The sequence below is a fragment of the Sceloporus occidentalis genome, unplaced genomic scaffold (genome assembly GCF_023333645.1).
Source record: "Sceloporus occidentalis isolate IW3139 unplaced genomic scaffold, rSceOcc1.0.p SCAF_6, whole genome shotgun sequence".
In the NCBI taxonomy this organism is placed as follows: domain Eukaryota; kingdom Metazoa; phylum Chordata; class Lepidosauria; order Squamata; family Phrynosomatidae; genus Sceloporus; species Sceloporus occidentalis.
In genome coordinates, this window is record NW_028316986.1 from 62,667,353 (window position 1) to 62,685,236 (window position 17,884).

General features: G+C 38.7%; 1 protein-coding gene across 1 annotated transcript in view; it reads right to left on the minus strand.

The window, feature by feature from the left end:
* FMN2 (formin 2) overlaps positions 1–17,884 on the minus strand; it is a 231,538-nt gene that overhangs the window by 132,164 nt on the left and 81,490 nt on the right. The window contains exons 5-6 of the mRNA XM_089529847.1: positions 15,677–17,217; positions 12,705–12,849 (exon numbers count right to left, since the gene is read on the minus strand). Of these exons, the coding sequence (XP_089385973.1) occupies positions 12,705–12,849; positions 15,677–17,217 (1,686 nt within the window). The remainder of the gene's footprint in view (positions 1–12,704; positions 12,850–15,676; positions 17,218–17,884) is intronic.

Sequence of the window (17,884 nt, forward strand, 5' to 3'; positions counted from 1 at the left end):
TTGCCTGGTCTATACCCTACCCAACACACCATTCTCCCTTTTTGCTTTATTTTTATTTGTACAGTAATACAATTCCAGAGTCATTTCTTCTGGAGGGGGAGAGCCAACTTCTCCTCCCCTCCCTTTGTCAGAGGAGAAATGAGAATGTCTCCTTATCAGCAGACAGTCATTCTGTGTCCCCCCCCACCACCACCACCACCACTAAAGAAGAAATGAGAGTGTCTCCTTGCAAAGAGACAGTCATTTCTTTTTTGGCAAGCTGGGGATGGGAGAAGCCTGCTCTGGAATAGGGAGGAGGAAGGAGAAAGGTGAGAGGAGGGGAAAGGAAGGAGACACTGACACTAAATCAATATTGGAATTGCCACGTGCAGTTATTGCACTTGAGGACAAATGCTAGAGCAGTGTGTTTGGGAGCTTATTGATGAGTGTTTGCTGTCAATGAAAATGGCTGCCCTAACAGCAAAGCAGCAATGAAATGCTGATGATGCCATGCAATAAATAAGGCCAAATGGATATTCTCAAGGTTTTAAGAGCAGATTTAAAACCTCATGTGATAAACTCCTTAGGCTAATATAATCACAGTGTAAAAGAAAAAGATTTCTTCCGTTCCAGCAGATATAATATTAACAACATGCATTGTGACAAGTCCACAGGAACAGATGATATTCCAATAGAACTGCTGCAATCCACATTGACAGTCAACTCTAGTGCTAACCAACATATGTCAACAGATATGGAAAACAAAATGATGGCCAACAGTCTGGAAAAGATCACTATACATCCCCATCCACAAAAAAAGAAGACACAAGAGACTGTAGCAACTATAGAACCATACCACTAATCTCCCATGCAAGTAAAATCACCTTCAAAATACTGCAACATAGACTCCAACAATACATGATAAGAGAAATCCCAGAAGTCTGAGCAGTGTTCAGGGAAGGAAAAGGCACAAGGGATCATGTTGCAAATATACTATGGCTAATGGAGCATAGCAGAGAGTTCCAAAAGAAAATCAGCATGTGCTTTATAGACTATAGCAAAGCCTTTGACTGCTCAGATCATGAAAGGCAGGGCTTCCATGGGTTGAGATCGATGCGAAGGCAGTTAACACAACAACAACAAATTGTGACTCAACACTTGTTTTTGCACAAGAAGTTAGTCAAAAAATAAAATAAAATAAAATTTAGAGGAAAGGGTGGCATGCATTAAAATACACAGGTGCACACAAACAAGAATTCAGTGTTGTCTTTAAATTACACTGAGAAAATCTGGGCACATTATAGCCACTAAAGTTAAGCAGTGTTTGATCCAATTATTCTTTCTGGATGAGACAAAAGCTTGCATTTGAAGTGAATGGAACTTAACAATACTTAAGTTTGACTGGACTTTGCCCTTTACCAATAGTAAGACCCCTTCTAAATTAAAATGCACTATGTTACTCACAATATCTAGCCTAAACAAAATAAACACGTACAAATCAGGCCACTTCTCCCTTTTCCCAGACCTTTGAAAATCACACACCACCTCTGGCATACACATTGAACACACCATAACCTAGATAGATAGATAGATAGATAGATAGATAGATAGATAGATAGATAGATAGATAGACAGACAGACAGACAGACAGACAGACAGACAGACAGACAGATGTCTGAAATGACATTGCTAGGTTCTCTCTCTCTCTTTCTCTTTCTCTTTTAAAGGTATCTAAAGGCTTAAAAGAGGCCTCAGAGTGGCAATCTAGTTTAAATGCAAATTGCATTTCCCAGTGGCTTCTGGAGGCACACTATGCCATTAGGGTGTGTTGAAATGTCAAAGAGGGGACTAGGGGCTGCACATAATACACCGTGCTCCTCCATTAAATTATGCAGATTTAGTACCTGCATAATTTGTTCTGGGAGACATTAAATAATGGTGAGAATGGGAGAAACTAAATCAAGAAAGCCTGGGAAGAAAAAATAATGCTCCCAAAATGTGGCCATAACATAAATTTAGATTTCAATGGCTATCTTTCCCTTTTCGTCTCTAAAATATCAAAACTTCAGTCACAGTCATCTTAGGGCAAAACTACACAAGACTTGAATCCAGTTAACTTGGAGGATTTTAAGGAGCAATCATGGAGGAACTCCTCAGCATCAGAACCTCAGCATCAGACAGCCTTCCTACCTACCACTGTAATGACAAAATCCTTGACCCAAAGCTGCTGCTTATATCCAAAGAGAATCCTCCATTGGTGGAAAAGAAAACTTGCCCTGGTGCAAATAGCAGATTTAGTGGAGTTGTATTTTCATTACAATCATGATGGTGGCAGTGGAGGAGTAGTAGTAAAAATCTCCACCTCTCCTCCCTTCAGTCTTGATGCTGTTTGGGCTTCTCTGTAGATGCTAGTTATGCTTATTCAAATGTCAATGTTTATTACATTGACATAATGAGCAGCACAACCTGGAACTGTGTAATGCATGGGCTGCCTGCAAGCCCCTGGGTATTGTGTGTGACACTTGGGTCCCCTCCCAGAGCACCCCCAAGCATTATTTTTTACTGTAAAAATTTAGGGTGTTCTTTTACCCCAAATAAGCACCTGTTTTGCTTTCAAATCCTGATTCAAAGGCTCATCCTGAAGCAAGAGAAAAGACAATCTGAAAATGTCCAGAAGTGATTGGCACTTTCCTTGGGAGACATAGATTTTGCAAGCAAAACATTTGATGAAATATCCAGCTTTGCCTCAAATGTGCCCTTATTTTTTGACTTACACATTAAAATATGTTGTTACAAATATTTTCAGAAAGATAGAGGGTGTTTACCATTCTGTGTGCAACCATTCTGTTTTCTTCTCCTTAACAGTTTTGTGCATTAAAGAAAAAGAAATAGTGGGGAAAATAAAGAAAGATAATGAATTTTGAATGAGGTGGAATGAACCCGCTGTAAAATCCGTGAATAGTGCAATAACCTTGACTGAAACCGCTCAGATATTGATTTTGCTAAGCAGGAAGAGTCATTTGGCCTTCTATGCATTTGGATTCTATTTACCTTACAATACAGACTTATAGTTGTGCCTCATCATCTTAACAGCAGATATTTTAAAATGTATTGAGAGGAAAAGTGAGGAAACTGTGAGTTCTGTCATTTGGAAAAGCCCCTTAAGTTCAAATTCATTCAGAGGAGAAAGGCTAAATTACAATCCTACCAGTTGGGTGAGTAAGTTTTCATGCTACATAATGAATTGTGGCTATGTAACCAAAACAACAAACGAAATCATTGACTGGAGTTCTGGAGTTGAAAGATGCTGACCAATATAAAAAGATCACCCACTTATAGGAAAAGAATTCACAGACACAACATTTCTAAAATTTTCAGGGTGTAGCCAACCATGACTAAACAAGTACAAAAAGAAGTTGTAAGCAGCAGTGTAACAATGACTTTTTCCATTAAGAATTTCAATAGCTATGAGCTGTGCTGAAAGAGTGAGTGCTATGCCATGTCTGGATTCCATTATATTGTTTCTTGACATGCTTGTGATGTTCAGAAATGGTCCTCAGAAATTGAGTGACTAAGTGAAGTGTGTGTGAAAGAGAGCATCCATCCTAGGTTTCTAGACATTTTATTTCCCAAACTCTTTCAAACTGGATATGCCACCTGGAGGCAAACAGAGGCAGTCACAGCAACATTGGAAAGTTAAGTTTCTTAATGTTAAAGTGACAATTAATCCTTGAGAATTTGCATTTACACCTAAATAATGCCTATGCATGCTGAATCACGATTTGTGAAATCATGAAATGAGAGTTTTACATAAAATGTATGAAGAAACACATTTTAGAGTTGATGATATGAATGTGTCTGCATTTGAGTGAGATTGACAAATAGTTTCACCCAAGATGAAGCAGTTTCCCATCTTCCTAGAACAGTGATATACTGCTTACTTGACAATGCAAAGAAAATTTGGAACAAATTTCACTATGTGCTTCCTCATATATTGTAGGAGCTGTGGCAGGTTTAAAAGGTTGTATGAGAACATTTATGAAAACACACTGATAAAACTATAGGTTTATTTCAAGTTTATTGCCTACAGAGATCCATAAACCTAATTAATAGGGATCTCATATTATCTACCTCTGTTTGGTTACCAACAAGTACAAAGTTAAATGTTCACTGAAACTTTAAAAAACAAAACATTCTGAATGAATACTACAGTATCATATTTCCTCCAGCACAGTGGCTGCAAGAATACATAGCTAATTGACAAAATATGAATATTAGCATAATGTCCCAAAGCAGTTCCCACAATTAGAAATAAAATAAACCCATTAACTCCAGCCGTATAAGCCCATAGGCTACAGACTAGTGACGCCATTAAACAGAGAAACTAAAAAAGTTTGTTAATCAAATCTCTACAAATCATCTTAGACCCAATACAGATCGCCTGCTTTCTCATTTAGAATTTGGAACTGCATTTTAAAACAACTTTTAATAATATAGGGGAAGCTAGAGATGTTATCAGCATGCTAACATCTATGACCAAGTTTCTAACTGTTGAGTGGCTTTTATTGTTGATCAGTAAATAAAGGACATGCCAAATTTGTTCCTATAAAGATAACAAATGCCCTCCTCCAAATTCAGATATTGAGTAAAAGGTAATGCAGTGCAGATGTTAGATAATTAAATACTTGGAGGAAAAAATGAATATCCATTTCCCTCAAAATAATATCTACCTCATGCAGAATTTGTTTTGTAACAAGTTCTACTTTCTGCAACTGATTTAAATGCTGATACTAACAGAAATCTTTCAACATGGCTAGTCATTACAACTAGCTAAATTACTAGTTGTCACCATTTTTTTCCAATGAGTCAGATTCTTGCAAGTCAACAGTTATTACATTAGTTACTAAATGATAAGTGTAAATGTCTACATTTAAGCCTATAAAACAAGGCAAGGTAGGCATTGTTTAGCCACCAAGTGACACTTTTCTATGATTATACTGCCAGTGTAACAACAATATCTTATTCAAAAATAGGCCCCATAAGAAAATGCAACCTAGAAATGGAATGTGGTGATGGTGATGATTCTAATGTTTCCCAAAGTTTGAAAACAAATCAGCTTACCATTTTTAAAAAAATAAATCAAAAACATACAAAAGTGAACATTAAAACAGAATTAAACTGTTACACTATTAAAACACATTACTCATTAAAAGAACAAAATGCAGTTTTAAATTAAAATAAAATGCAGTCGGAATAGGAAGATACTATTTTTACTTCTTTGAATAAGTACAGAAGCCATAATGGACCAGGTTGTTGTTATTTAGATTTCATGCCTTTCTTCCATATAAATGAATATATTTCCTAGCAAAAAAAGTTTCTCATTTTTAAATTGGGTCCAACCACTGGGATTTCTGTATTCCCACAGAATGAAATACATTGCTGAGAATAACTGAGAACATCAAGACTTGACAAGCTTTGCCCTTGGGTTGGGGTTTGGGGGGTTTTAAATTGTAATTTTTAATTGTTGATGTTTTATTTATACTGTTGGAATCCACTTTGATTCCTTTGTGGAAAAGCAGAATACAAATTATTATTATTATTATTATTATTATTATTATTATTATTATTATTATTATTATCAGATTGGGAAAAATATTTATGCTGATAACAGACACCTTCTGTCTATCTTCAGCATGACTGGATCATTTACTTCTGAATCAAAGGGATAAATCTACCATTACTCCTATATGCAGAAGGTACATTTAAATCAATGGAAGAAGTTAATAGTGACTAATTAGTCCCATTCATTTCAGAAGGTTTATTCTAGGTAGAACAAATGATGGATTTAGCCAAATGAATGTCTGCAGGAATGTGCATGGCTACCTCATTTGGCTTAATTACATCCAATACACTGGCAACACATCCAAGCCAGCTTACCTTAAAGTGGGCCAATTTCATAAAAGAAGAGTGGAAATATGTGTCCTTAGAATAAAAGGAAATATGTGTCCCTAGAATATAAAGACACATATTTCCAGTATAGGGAAAGCAAGCTTTAATGTAAGCTGGCTCAGGTGTATGACTGTTTACCCCTATTTTCATCATTTGGAGATGCCAATTTTTTCTAAGTACAGACCACTGACATCACTTCATAATGATTTAAGGCTCCGTATACTGTACAACCCAGATAGGCTACTATGTTCTTTGAACAGGTTGATAATAGATTGTAGGACATTATTTTTCTAGTTTATCTTTTGCAAAACAACAAACTCCTTTACAGTGTATAAAACTGTGCAGAACATTTTATTTATTAATTCATGGCATTTATTTATCACTTCTTGGCCCACCAAAGCATGCAAAGTGATGCTGATGCTGAGTAAATAAATATAGAAAATGAGCAGATATAGTTGAATTTTCTGCAAAGTATTTGGTAAGGGAAAGCTTGAGGAGGAGTTCTTGCTTAGTGTGGGAGGGGGGAAGCATATTCCTTAGTACAGTATTTCTATTTCTATTCCTATTTTTATTGGAAAATATTAGGAAGATATAGAGCATAAGACCACACTGACTTTAGCTTATATTCATTTAAAAATAGTATTCTTTTCCACCCTGTCCATCCCAGCATCATGTTTTCAAGCCAAATGGGAAAAACAAGTTCTATATACTGGGAAACATTATAGGTTTTACTTTTGAGGGGAACTGTGTTTTAGTGTTGATGCTTTTTCAGCAACAAAGAGCACCAGTGATCCATGCAATAAAATTGGATTATCGAAATTCCCTACCTTACTTCATAGCAAGCATCTTTTCATTTATTTCTCTTGATTAAATGAAACTCCAGCATAACTAAAGCTGCCTATGTCTGTTTTGTGTCAGAAACATGGCTCTTCTAAGAAAACAATTGACTCTCTATCTCTCTTTATTCCTCCCCTTCAACCCATTTCATTTTGATATTTTGCGTCAAACTGCAAACTGCTAGGAATCTTTGTTTCTATCATTAAAATAGCAGAGCGGGTGGAACAAATACCATTACATGTGCTGTTTTAAAGAACTAATCCCCTGTTAATATATAGCTACTCTAGATAATGCTGCTTTGTATGACATTTGATGAAAAATTTCTCAGACTGTTTAGATTCACATACATAGTAATAAGAAGAAATAAGCATTGCAGTCTTCACCAGGAGACAGAACAATAGATTTTAACATTTCTGTAATTAGAAATAATAACAGAATTCTGAGTTTTACAAAGTGCTAAAAGTAAATGAAGAGATGTTTAATTTTCTGGTTTAACGCTAAAACAAAGGCTTTTTTTTCTTGCTTGGAATAATTTAGCATATTGTTTTATGGGACCAGCAGTCTTATGGGACGAGCAGCAGACTATTTTGTGACAGATTCGTAAATGGGTCTTTAACATTGTTGAAAAGCAAAAGCAACACAAATGCAGCAAGAAGCTTGAAGAAAGAATTCTTTGGGTCTCTAACACAGAGGGACTCTTTAGACATGCCTGCCTCACCCCCAATGCTGAGTTATTTTTTGCCTGGGGGCAAAGGATAAAATGCTGTACCCTATCTTTCTAACACAAAGAACCTTCCCTAAGAGATACTTGGAACTTATTTCAGTATCAGCAATGGGACAGGCATTGTCCACTCAACAGAGAGCAGCACGTTAACTTGGTTGCATGGCTCCAGCACTGCATTGCTACCCCTTCTATTGCCCAGGATAAACCAACCAACTGAAATGTAATACCAAGGCATAATTGGAAAGACCTGCCTCATTTATCTCATGAAAGATGTCAACTAAAGCAAATAACTTGGTTCTTCAACAGTCCCCAGGACTGAAAAAGAACCTGATAAAGATAGCAATCCCACCGAGTCACATGCTTTAAATCACTAGGTCTAGCTAATGCTAAAGATATATTTGTTGTTTGTGAAATTGAAGGCTTTCATGGCCTGCATCCATAGATTTTGTGGGTTTTTTGGGCTATGTGGCCATGTTCTAGAAGAATTTATTCCTGGCAAAACATCAGGAATAAACTCTTCTAGAACATGGCCACATAGCCCAAAAAATCCACAAAAAACTATTTGTTGTCTGTTGTTATGTGCCTTCAAGTTGTTTCCAACTTTTGGCAACTCTAAGGTGACCCCATCATGGGATTTCCTTGGCAAGATTTTTTCAGAAGAGGTTTGCCATGGCCTTCCCCCTGAGGCTGAGAGAATGTGACTTGCCCAAAATCACCCAGTAGGTTTCCATGATTGAGCTGGCAATGAACCCTAGTCTCTGGAGTCCTAATCCAACATTTAAACCACTACACCACACTGACTGTAGCTGCATTCTATACCATGCAAACTCCTTAATGCAGACCCAGATATCACATATTTTTTGCAAGATCTCAACATATTTTTCCAGCACAGTGAAAAAGCACAAAAACACTTCTTGCAAATCAATAATGTGTATTATCACATGCAAAATATCAATCGCAAACACATCCAAAGTTATTGTTGTTTTTTCTTAAAGTCCAGGATGCAGTCTATAAAGAACTGTGCCGGAGCTTCCAGAATCCCAAACTGGCATAATAGTAGCCATGACAACTAGGGATTCTGTAAGTTGTAGACCAAAAATAACTCTTCCATGTTCTGGTAGTAAGCTACATTGATAAATGGTCTGCAATGAAGCTCCATAAATTCATATCCTTAAGCTGAATTCCATTCAACTCTTGGTAAGTGTTTTGCAGGAAACATGCCCTTTTAAAGAACTTTATTAGTAGCCAGTTCCAATTCTTAAAAATATTATTTAAAAATAATATAATAAAGAGCTTACCATTGCAAGGAAAATAAATACAGCCAAATATTAAAAACCACAGCCACTAATGTTTAACCACAACTATTGCCTGCCTGTTTAACCACTGATTGCCAAACCAAGTCAGTAGCCATCATTTTATTATTTGCAGAGATTTGTATTTCTCATGATATGTTAATACAAGTCAAAATTCACTGAGTAGACACACCCATGTATTTGAGTATAAACTATCTCAAATCATCTAGCAAGATTTTCTCAGAAGACAATTGCAGTTTGGCTGGTTCTTCTTCCAGCTATAGAGCTCTTCAATACAAAAGCTTTTTAAAAATCTGGGAACCAAGTTTGACGTCTTCATAAAATAAACTTTTGCAAGTTGTGCAGATGATTCAGCAGTGTCAAACGTTTATTTGATGGAAGCACAGATGCTTATAACTGATGGTATCCCATTTAAAAACAAACCAACAAACTTCCAGACCCAGTGGCGAGACTGGAATGAACACAGCATGAACACAGACCACATTTCCTTGGGATGGAAAAGGCCATGCCTTTATTGGTTACAGCTGAATAGGTTTGGCCCACAGCATGGGTCTGGATCCAGGTCCCAGTCAACCCTCTTGACATTTGATAGTCAATCCATCTGTCAGCCAATGGAAACTTGTTCACCCAGCTCCCGTTTGGTAGTACTGAAATGACACATGCAGTTATCCACTCAGGCAGAAGTCACTTTGTGGTTCCCCTGCAAACTGGGCATGGAGCAGAGCCATTTATTGTTTTATTGTATGACACTGTAGTTTTAATCTTGTAATTGTTGTTTTTATTGTTGTAATCCCACCTCAATCTGCAGGGAGAGGCAGGAAATATAAATAAAATTATTATTATTAGTAGCAGTAGTAGGATGAAGGACCATCGCCTCCCAAAAATAGTATTCTACGGTGATCTCGCCACAGGTCAGTGTAAGAGGGGCGCTCCAAAGAAGAGATACAAGGACGCCCTGAAACAACATCTCAGGCTCGGCCAAATTGACCACCAACAATGGTCCACCCTGGCCTCGCATCGGGAGGCATGGAGACACACTATACACGATGCTGCAGCCTTTTGTGAAAGCTCACGCTGAACGAGTCTTGAAGAGAAACAACAATGCAGAAAGAACCACAACCCAGAAACATCACCCAAGGAGATTTTCTGCTGTGCTTTCTGCAACTGGACTTGTTTATCTCAGATTGGCCATTTTAGTCATCAACACGCTTGTAGAAAGCGCAGGATGAGTCCTTCCTGAATCTTCGTTCATGAAGAAAAGCCAGCGAGAGACAGAGCAGTAGTATCTGCTCCCAGGCTGGGACTGACCTGTTCAACTATATTCCCGTGAACTCTTAAGGAGATCCCACATAATTGAGCATGATAGGTACACTGGTCCTGTCTATCCCAACTTGGATCCAGCCCCCTTCCACCACCACCACCACCCAAACTATTCAAAGTGATGACAATCAACATTAGCACTGTGACACAACTAACAAAACTATCATCCAAACCAGTGTTTCCCAAACTTTGATCCTTAGGTGTTTTGGACTTCAGTTCCTAGAAGACCTAGCCCTTTGGGTCAACCATCATGAATTCTGGGAGAAGAAACCACAAACATCTGAAGGACCAAAGTTTGGGAAACACTGATCTATACAAAACCCCAAACACTGAGAAAAAGTGGGTAGGGATGACATAACAGCAGACTGACTATTAGTGTATTTTAAATAGCTTATGTGGTCTGAAAGAGGACATAGCCTGCAGCCTAGGATCCACAAATGGGTGTTTCCAGTGACTCAGGCCTTATTTTGAACTTATGCACTTATTTTGAAATACTATATTCTAATTGCTGTTGCTGACTGTATAAAATTAAGGTTCATAATTCCACCTTCATCTGGGGAAGCACCAATAAAATGATCTAGCAAGTTGCCTAATCGATTCAGCAAACATTATTTTATTATTGTTCCATCCTTTCATTTACCTAGACCACCATATTCAGTAGCCATTTTTAAAGAAGGCAAAAAAATTGGACTAAAATCATAATCAGAGCATTCCACTTCAGATACTATATCAACATCAGAATACAAATGGAGAACAGAATAATAAGGCCACTTTTATTAATACAACATCAGATCTGCCAAGCAGGGAAAGTGTGTATACCCTTAATCACAGGGTAGGCATCTTGCCTGCCAGAAGCAAAGTCAAGCCACCTTTATCTAGCAAAGGTGAGAGGAACTGACCATCAACTGAGGTATACTGAGATTTTCCATATCACTCCCTCCCACATATAAAAATAAATAAATTAGTCACACTTCAGAGCTCCTTCTGTCTGGTGAATTGTTCTAAATAATAGTGGTAAGGAATCTTATCATATTTTTAGAATATCAAATAACTAGGCAACTCTCTCCTCCATTCAACCACACCCCTACTGTGAACATCAGAATAAGGCAGGGCTTTCAGTGTCCAATAAGCTCCATTCTCCAAAGCTGAGAAACACACATACATTACATGACATGATCAATGACCTGTGTATGGGGACTCACCATGAACCACATCACCCTCGCATGTGGTACATTCAATGCCTTCTATGTCACTTGTGACAAAGCTCAAGAACGTGGACTGTGGAAATTCCTTATTTCCTGACCCTGCCACTGGCTGACTGTGAGCAGCATCACTGTGCCTTCTGATTTGATACTGTCCCAGCTGGTACTTAGCCAGTTGTTCCTAACCTTCATTTAGAATAGGACCTTATCACACGTGGGCAAAAACATCATGAAAAGGCTGCAGAAACATTGTGGAAGTGCCAGGGTGTGATCATTTGTGGCGCTTCTAAAATGTAATTGTGGCTTCCTGCTATGTTCCCGACGGAATCATTCGTGGGGAAGCCAATTTTTGAATAACAAAATATCCCGTCATTCAGGAAATGGCTCCTCCTGGCTTCCCCGCAAATGATTCCATGTCGGGAACATAGCGGGAAGCCTCAATTACACTTTAGAAGCACCACAGATGATCACATCCTGGCGCTTCCACAACATTTCTGCAACCTTTTGGATGATATTTCACCCTGTGTCTGATCAGGTCCTATGATGCGATAGCTGATAAGGATATGTTATTTTATTGTTCACAGGTTTCTAGTAGTCTCAATATTCTGAAAGCATGTCCTAACACTAACTAGCTTCAATATTAACATTTTAGTCTGTTTAGCAAAGGTTTATGATTTTTTTAATTGTTCACTTTCTTTTCATCTAAAGCAGTTGCTCATTCCCAACATTAATAGTAGTTAGTGAAATTTATCTTGTTGCTATTGCTGCATGCCTTGAAGTTGTTTCCAACTTATGACAACCCTAAGGTGAACCTACCACATGATTTTTCTTGACAAGATTTGTTCAGAGGAGCTTTGCCCTTTCCTTCCTTTGAAGCTGAAAGAAAATTATCAAGCTTTCCATATTCCATATAATTATCAACATATCATTATGAAAATAAATACTTATAATTTCCATTGCACTGTAAATTTAATTGAGAAGGGAATCTCACTTAAAAAAAGGACATCTATCCCATTCTGCATCTCCCCTTCTCACATCCCTTTACTCTCTTTAGTTTTTGCACATTCTTCTTAGTTGTAAATAAAAAAACATTTCACTTATTTGTTTTTGTTTGCAAAATGTACATATATATTTCCAACATTTCTGCACCATCTTTCTATACAAACACAATCAATAAATTTGTCTCACTATCGCAGAATTTTTTCTCTCCTTTCCTGAGCTAAATTTATCTGCTCTTTATTAAAAAATTCTACATAGATGAACCATAAACTATCTACATGCAAATCTGCTAAACTTGATACCTTCCTTCTAGATTTGGTTAATATTTCCCCATACCTATCTTATCCAAAGAAACAAGAAAGATACTGCAAAGTTACTCACTTGTTTGTTCTTTGTCTTTGTGATGGTATCTGAAATGGGTTTCTTCCTCTCTTTAACAGCTGTTTTAGAAAACAGTTCTTCAAATTCATGATAATCTATGGAAGGTTCTTCAATTTTTTCCCACACAAGTGAAGCATTAGAATCTCTAAAGTTAAGCAAAAGACCTATGTAGGGCAATATCAGACTTAATAGTCACAAAATAGTGGAATGAAGATAGATGATGAATATTATTTTAAGTGCTACTAAAAGTAGCATTAATTTCTTTCTAGTTTATCACAAAAATTAAATAGTGCATATTCCCATTTTCCACATATTAAAGCAAAAATGTTAGACATTCTCTACACAGAATAATTTTCTTAGCATTTTGTATGCTTATATTTAAATAAACTCATGTTCTAACAAGTGTATCATCAAATTCATATCTGAAGTTTACTAGCCACAATTACTATGGCAGTAGTCAAGAAAGATAATGGGGTCTGGAAAATATTTACACATTATTACTGAATTTGAGCAAGCCAAGGAAGCTGGAAAAACAAATAAGGAGTGATTTTTAAAAAAAGTTCCATAAAACAGACCAAGTTTACACAGGATACTGCTAACCTGAAATGAGCAAAAAAGTTCTACGTTTTGTTAGAGACACCATCAATCAGTGCAGAGCTCTGACATGATGTTTTTGGTTAATTTATTAAATGGATTAACAGTGAGAAAAATATCTCTCTTGTGTCTCTCAATTCCTTATCATTTTCATCATGACCTTCCTCCTTTCCTTGTAACAAGCTGCTAGCAGCATACTCTGGGTTAGATCTTATCTTCCCCATCTGAGAAAGAGACTTGGGTAGGGAAAAAGCCTGTCAGATGGTCAGAAAATGGGGAAAGGGAATGATGTGCACAGTAGTGGACACAAACCAGAAGAAAAGAAGACACAGATAGAACCTCAGTTTAGTTTTGTGTTACACAGGAAAACTCTCAGAAAACATCATGGAAACAACTCCAGCAACACGACCACACACAAAGAAAACAATTCTCTGTAACACAGCTTCAGCTGCTCACATTACACAATACAATATCCCTTGCATAGCCTCTCTTCAATAACCTTAAATATTTCCTTTTGTGCCTTTCATTTCTTGACATGTCTCACTCTTGGAAATAGTTGTCATTGTTAAAAGGAAACAACATGTGTAAGTAATAAGAAAGAGTGTGCCTTTTCAGAGCACATGCATTGCCTTCCCCTTTAAGCAACCACACACACTCCAGATTTCAGGACTTTTATATCTTAGGGCATGGCTTCCAAACATGTTTGAGTCCCTACAGGTCTCACTTTAGGAAGTGAGTCCTCAGAAATCAGTTGCATTGCCCATAGTCCAGGTAACTTCTGTTGGGTTTACACTATTAATTGCTTTTATTCCTATGTCCTTAACTTGCTTAAGGCACTGAAATTACCCCATTCTTCCAAGAGCATGTATTAATGTGTTGAGTAATTAAGTTTTAGAACTAGCATTTTGTAGGTTGATGAGATGCAGATGAATTTCACCCAGCTCTGAGTGGGTGGGGGCAGTGATGATATCTTTGTAATATTCTGTATTCCCTCGGTTCTTGCCATATTTTTTTTTATTAAAAAAAACCCCATCCAATTATTTCCCTTTCCAATTATGGAGGAAAAGAGGCAATAGCTGCTCAATGTCTTTTGATTGGTATTGTTAGGTGATCCTCTGTCAGGAAGCATCCTTACTGAAATAGTGCCTGCACTACCAAAGAAGAATATTCATTTTTCCCCCTACTGACACACACTATCCATTCCTTCAAACCAATCTCGTTTTCCTCAATTTTTAGCAGCAGGAATAAAACTGCATGCTAAGCATCAATCTCTTAAAATGCAACATCTGGGGTCATCCTGGCTTAGACCACAACTTGATAGACTTGTAGACCCAGTCCTGGAGGGACTTCCTGGAACTTTAATTTACTTCTGAGCATGTGAGCACCCACCCACCCCCATTCTATTACTAACATTCATGCTGAACTCAAAGGCATAAGTAGACATTTGTGGAGGCATGACTTTTCTGAAGACTTGATGCCTAGCATCTGTTATTTCAATTAAACATTACCTCCTGTAAAGAGACACAAAGGCTAAAATAATAACCAAAAAAAACCTTGGAAAGTGTTTCTTGCCCATAAGCAAATTGTCCCTGATGTTCTCCTCTGCTGTGTGCATAAATCCCTTTCCCCATCATGTTCCCTCTGTCAGCCTTTTTCTGACAAAAGAGCACATTTCAAAGTGTTGTGAAAAGCAAGTCAGATTTTTTTCTTAATGTGAGAACTGCACTGCCAGTATAGATGTGTGAGATCAGCACTGAATCCTTATACTGCGAGAACATCATGGACTTGTGTGATGGAAGTACATGACTGCATGCAGTCAAAAATGTTGATGCATTTGTAGGCTGTTCAAAGTCATAGCAATGCCCTGCAGTCCTGTCTAGCCAGGTACATGGGCATGACAGTACACAAAATGCTATCTCTATGTACCTTTGGCCACAACAAGCAACATGAAGATTGCACAAGATAATTTGGTGATGCTTGCCACATATGTGAGAACTGGCAGCTCAAGAGACTACATTTGAAAGTTCTTTGGAAAAGAACAGTTTACATAAAAATCATGCAGAAAAGCATACATGTTAGTGTTACATTTGATTCAGAAAAGCACACTGCTGCCTAAGGAAATATAAACTTTGTTAATTTCCAACCAGAATACAATCTATACCACCTGGTTATATTTACCTTTGAACATACATAGAAAAACACTCCTTCACCCAATATTCTCTTATAAAGACATAAAACCTAATCCAAAAATGTGGGCATTATAAATCCTGATTCCTAATCTTTAATGCCATGGAAAGAACAAAGTAGAGTGATTTGACCTACTGATATTTTTTTTTCAGTTCTACCACAATTATTAAAATCTTCAACATGTATGTTACCTTTTATTATGAAGTTGAATTCTTGTCCAATAAAGAGGCTTCATTGGTCGAGAAGGTTCTATTGCATGTTTCCTGCTACCTTTTTCCTGGTTCATCCCCATTCCAAACAAACCAGTTGGCAAGGGAGGGGGAAGAAACCCAGAAACATGTGGAAGGTTAACAGGTGGAGGAGGTGGCACACCCATACCAGGCAAAGGTGGTGGAGGAGGGGGAGGTCCTGCACCAGGCAAAGGTGGGGGAGGAGGAGGAGGTGGTGGCCCCATGCCTGGCAAAGGTGGTGGAGGTGGTGGAGGCGGAGGTCCTCCCATACCCGGCAAAGGAGGTGGAGGTGGAGGCAGCGGTACTCCCATTCCTGGTAGAGGAGGAGGAGCAGGAAGTGCCCCCATGCCTGGGAGAGGTGGTGGAGGTGGTGGAAGAAGTGCCACCCCCATTCCTGGTAGTGGTGGCGGTGGTGGTGGAGGAGGAGGAGGAATGCCTATGCCTGGCAAAAGATGAGGAGAGGAAATAGCTGTCACTGGCAAAGGAGGAGGTGGTGGCACTCCCATATCTGGCAAAGGTGGGGGAGTAGGGGCCATACCCATGCCAGGCAGGGGTGGTGCAGGAGGAACAGCCACCCCTGGCAAAGGTGGTGCAGGTGGCACTCCCATTTCAGGAAGACGATGTGGAGGCGGGATACCACCAGGCATTTCAGCTGCAGGCAAAGGAGGTGGGGGAGGGGGAGGGGGAGGTGGTATCATGTCCGCTCCAGGCAGAGGTGGTGGAGGAGGAATCCCTTTGCTAGGCAACAGTGGGGCAGGAGGCGAGGACAGGGAACATCCTGAGGCAGATGGAGAAGGTAGTACACCTGAACTAGGAGAGGGTAGCGTTAAAAATGGGCCTCCTGCTCCAGGCAGGGAAGTAGACATTTCTGTGTCAGACAGTCCAGGGGGAGACCCCAAAACAGGGTAAGAGGATAAGGAAGGGGAACTGTCTCCGTGAGTAATAATCTCAGTACTTAGAGCTGAGGGTAAAGTGGATGACATTGGTTCTTCTTGCAATAAAGAAGATGGCAAATTAGCATCAGGTCCTGAAGGCTGCAACATTGTTAGTTTTTCTTGGACAGCATCCAACTGTACTGAAATCCGTTTGGGTGAGAGAACTAAAGATATTTCAGAGCAAAAAGTGGCCTGTGGCTCAAGTGTTGGCAATGGCTGAGTTGGCCCTTGACTCAGGTCCCCTTTCAAGAGAGGAGGTGCTTGTGGCAGTGTGTTGGCAGAAGGCATTGTGTGTGTTAAATTATCGTCTATTGGTGAAGTCTGCACAGATTTTGCAGTTATAGTTTTTGGCAGGCTATACGATTCCTGTTCTTCAACAGTTTCATTGAAGTGTCCTTCACAAGTTGTGTGTCCACCCTCCTTCCACTGATTGCTACTAGAAACTAGCACCTCTGCTGCTGGAAATTGTTTCTCCAGCTCTGCAATTTTTGTTTTCAGATCTTGGATGGTCTGCTCAAGCCGCTGAATCTCACTTGCCCGCTCCTCTGCTTTCATTACAGCATCATCCTACAAGAAGAAAGAAAAAAGTATCAACACAGAGAAAAATAAAGTGACATTTGTCAAACACACAGGGAAGGGAGTAAGGGACAAAGTGTACATGGAGATTGAAGATCATTATATGTCAACCAGACACCACCCTAGATACACCATAAAGCATGATAAAGGTCGAAGAACTGTTGCAAGCCTCAAAAAGGATACATCAAGATAGGTACAATGCAAAATTACATGCCAGAAAGATGAATTTAGTCTTATGTTCTTGAGGATTTGCAGAATGTATATGTGCAGTATGTGCCGGTGTGATATAGTGGTTTGAGTGCTGCACTATGATTCCAGAGACCAAGATTCAAATCCCCACTTGGTCATGGAAACCCACTGGGTGACCTTGGGCAAGTCCCACTGTCTCAGCCTCAGGGGGAAGCAAAAGCAAAGCCCATCTGGACAAATCTTGCCACAAAAACTCCATGATAGGTTCACTTAGGGTTGTCATAAGCCAGAATCAACTTGAAGGCACACAATAGCAGCAGCAGCAGCAATAATGACATGTTGCTTAGTTTCTTAGGCTTGACTAGAATGTGGGGAAAATATAGTGCTATGAAATTGAAACTCTAAGAATCCTCTATCCAGCAAAATAATAAAAGTAACTTACAAGCTCTGACCTAAATATAAGCTTTTC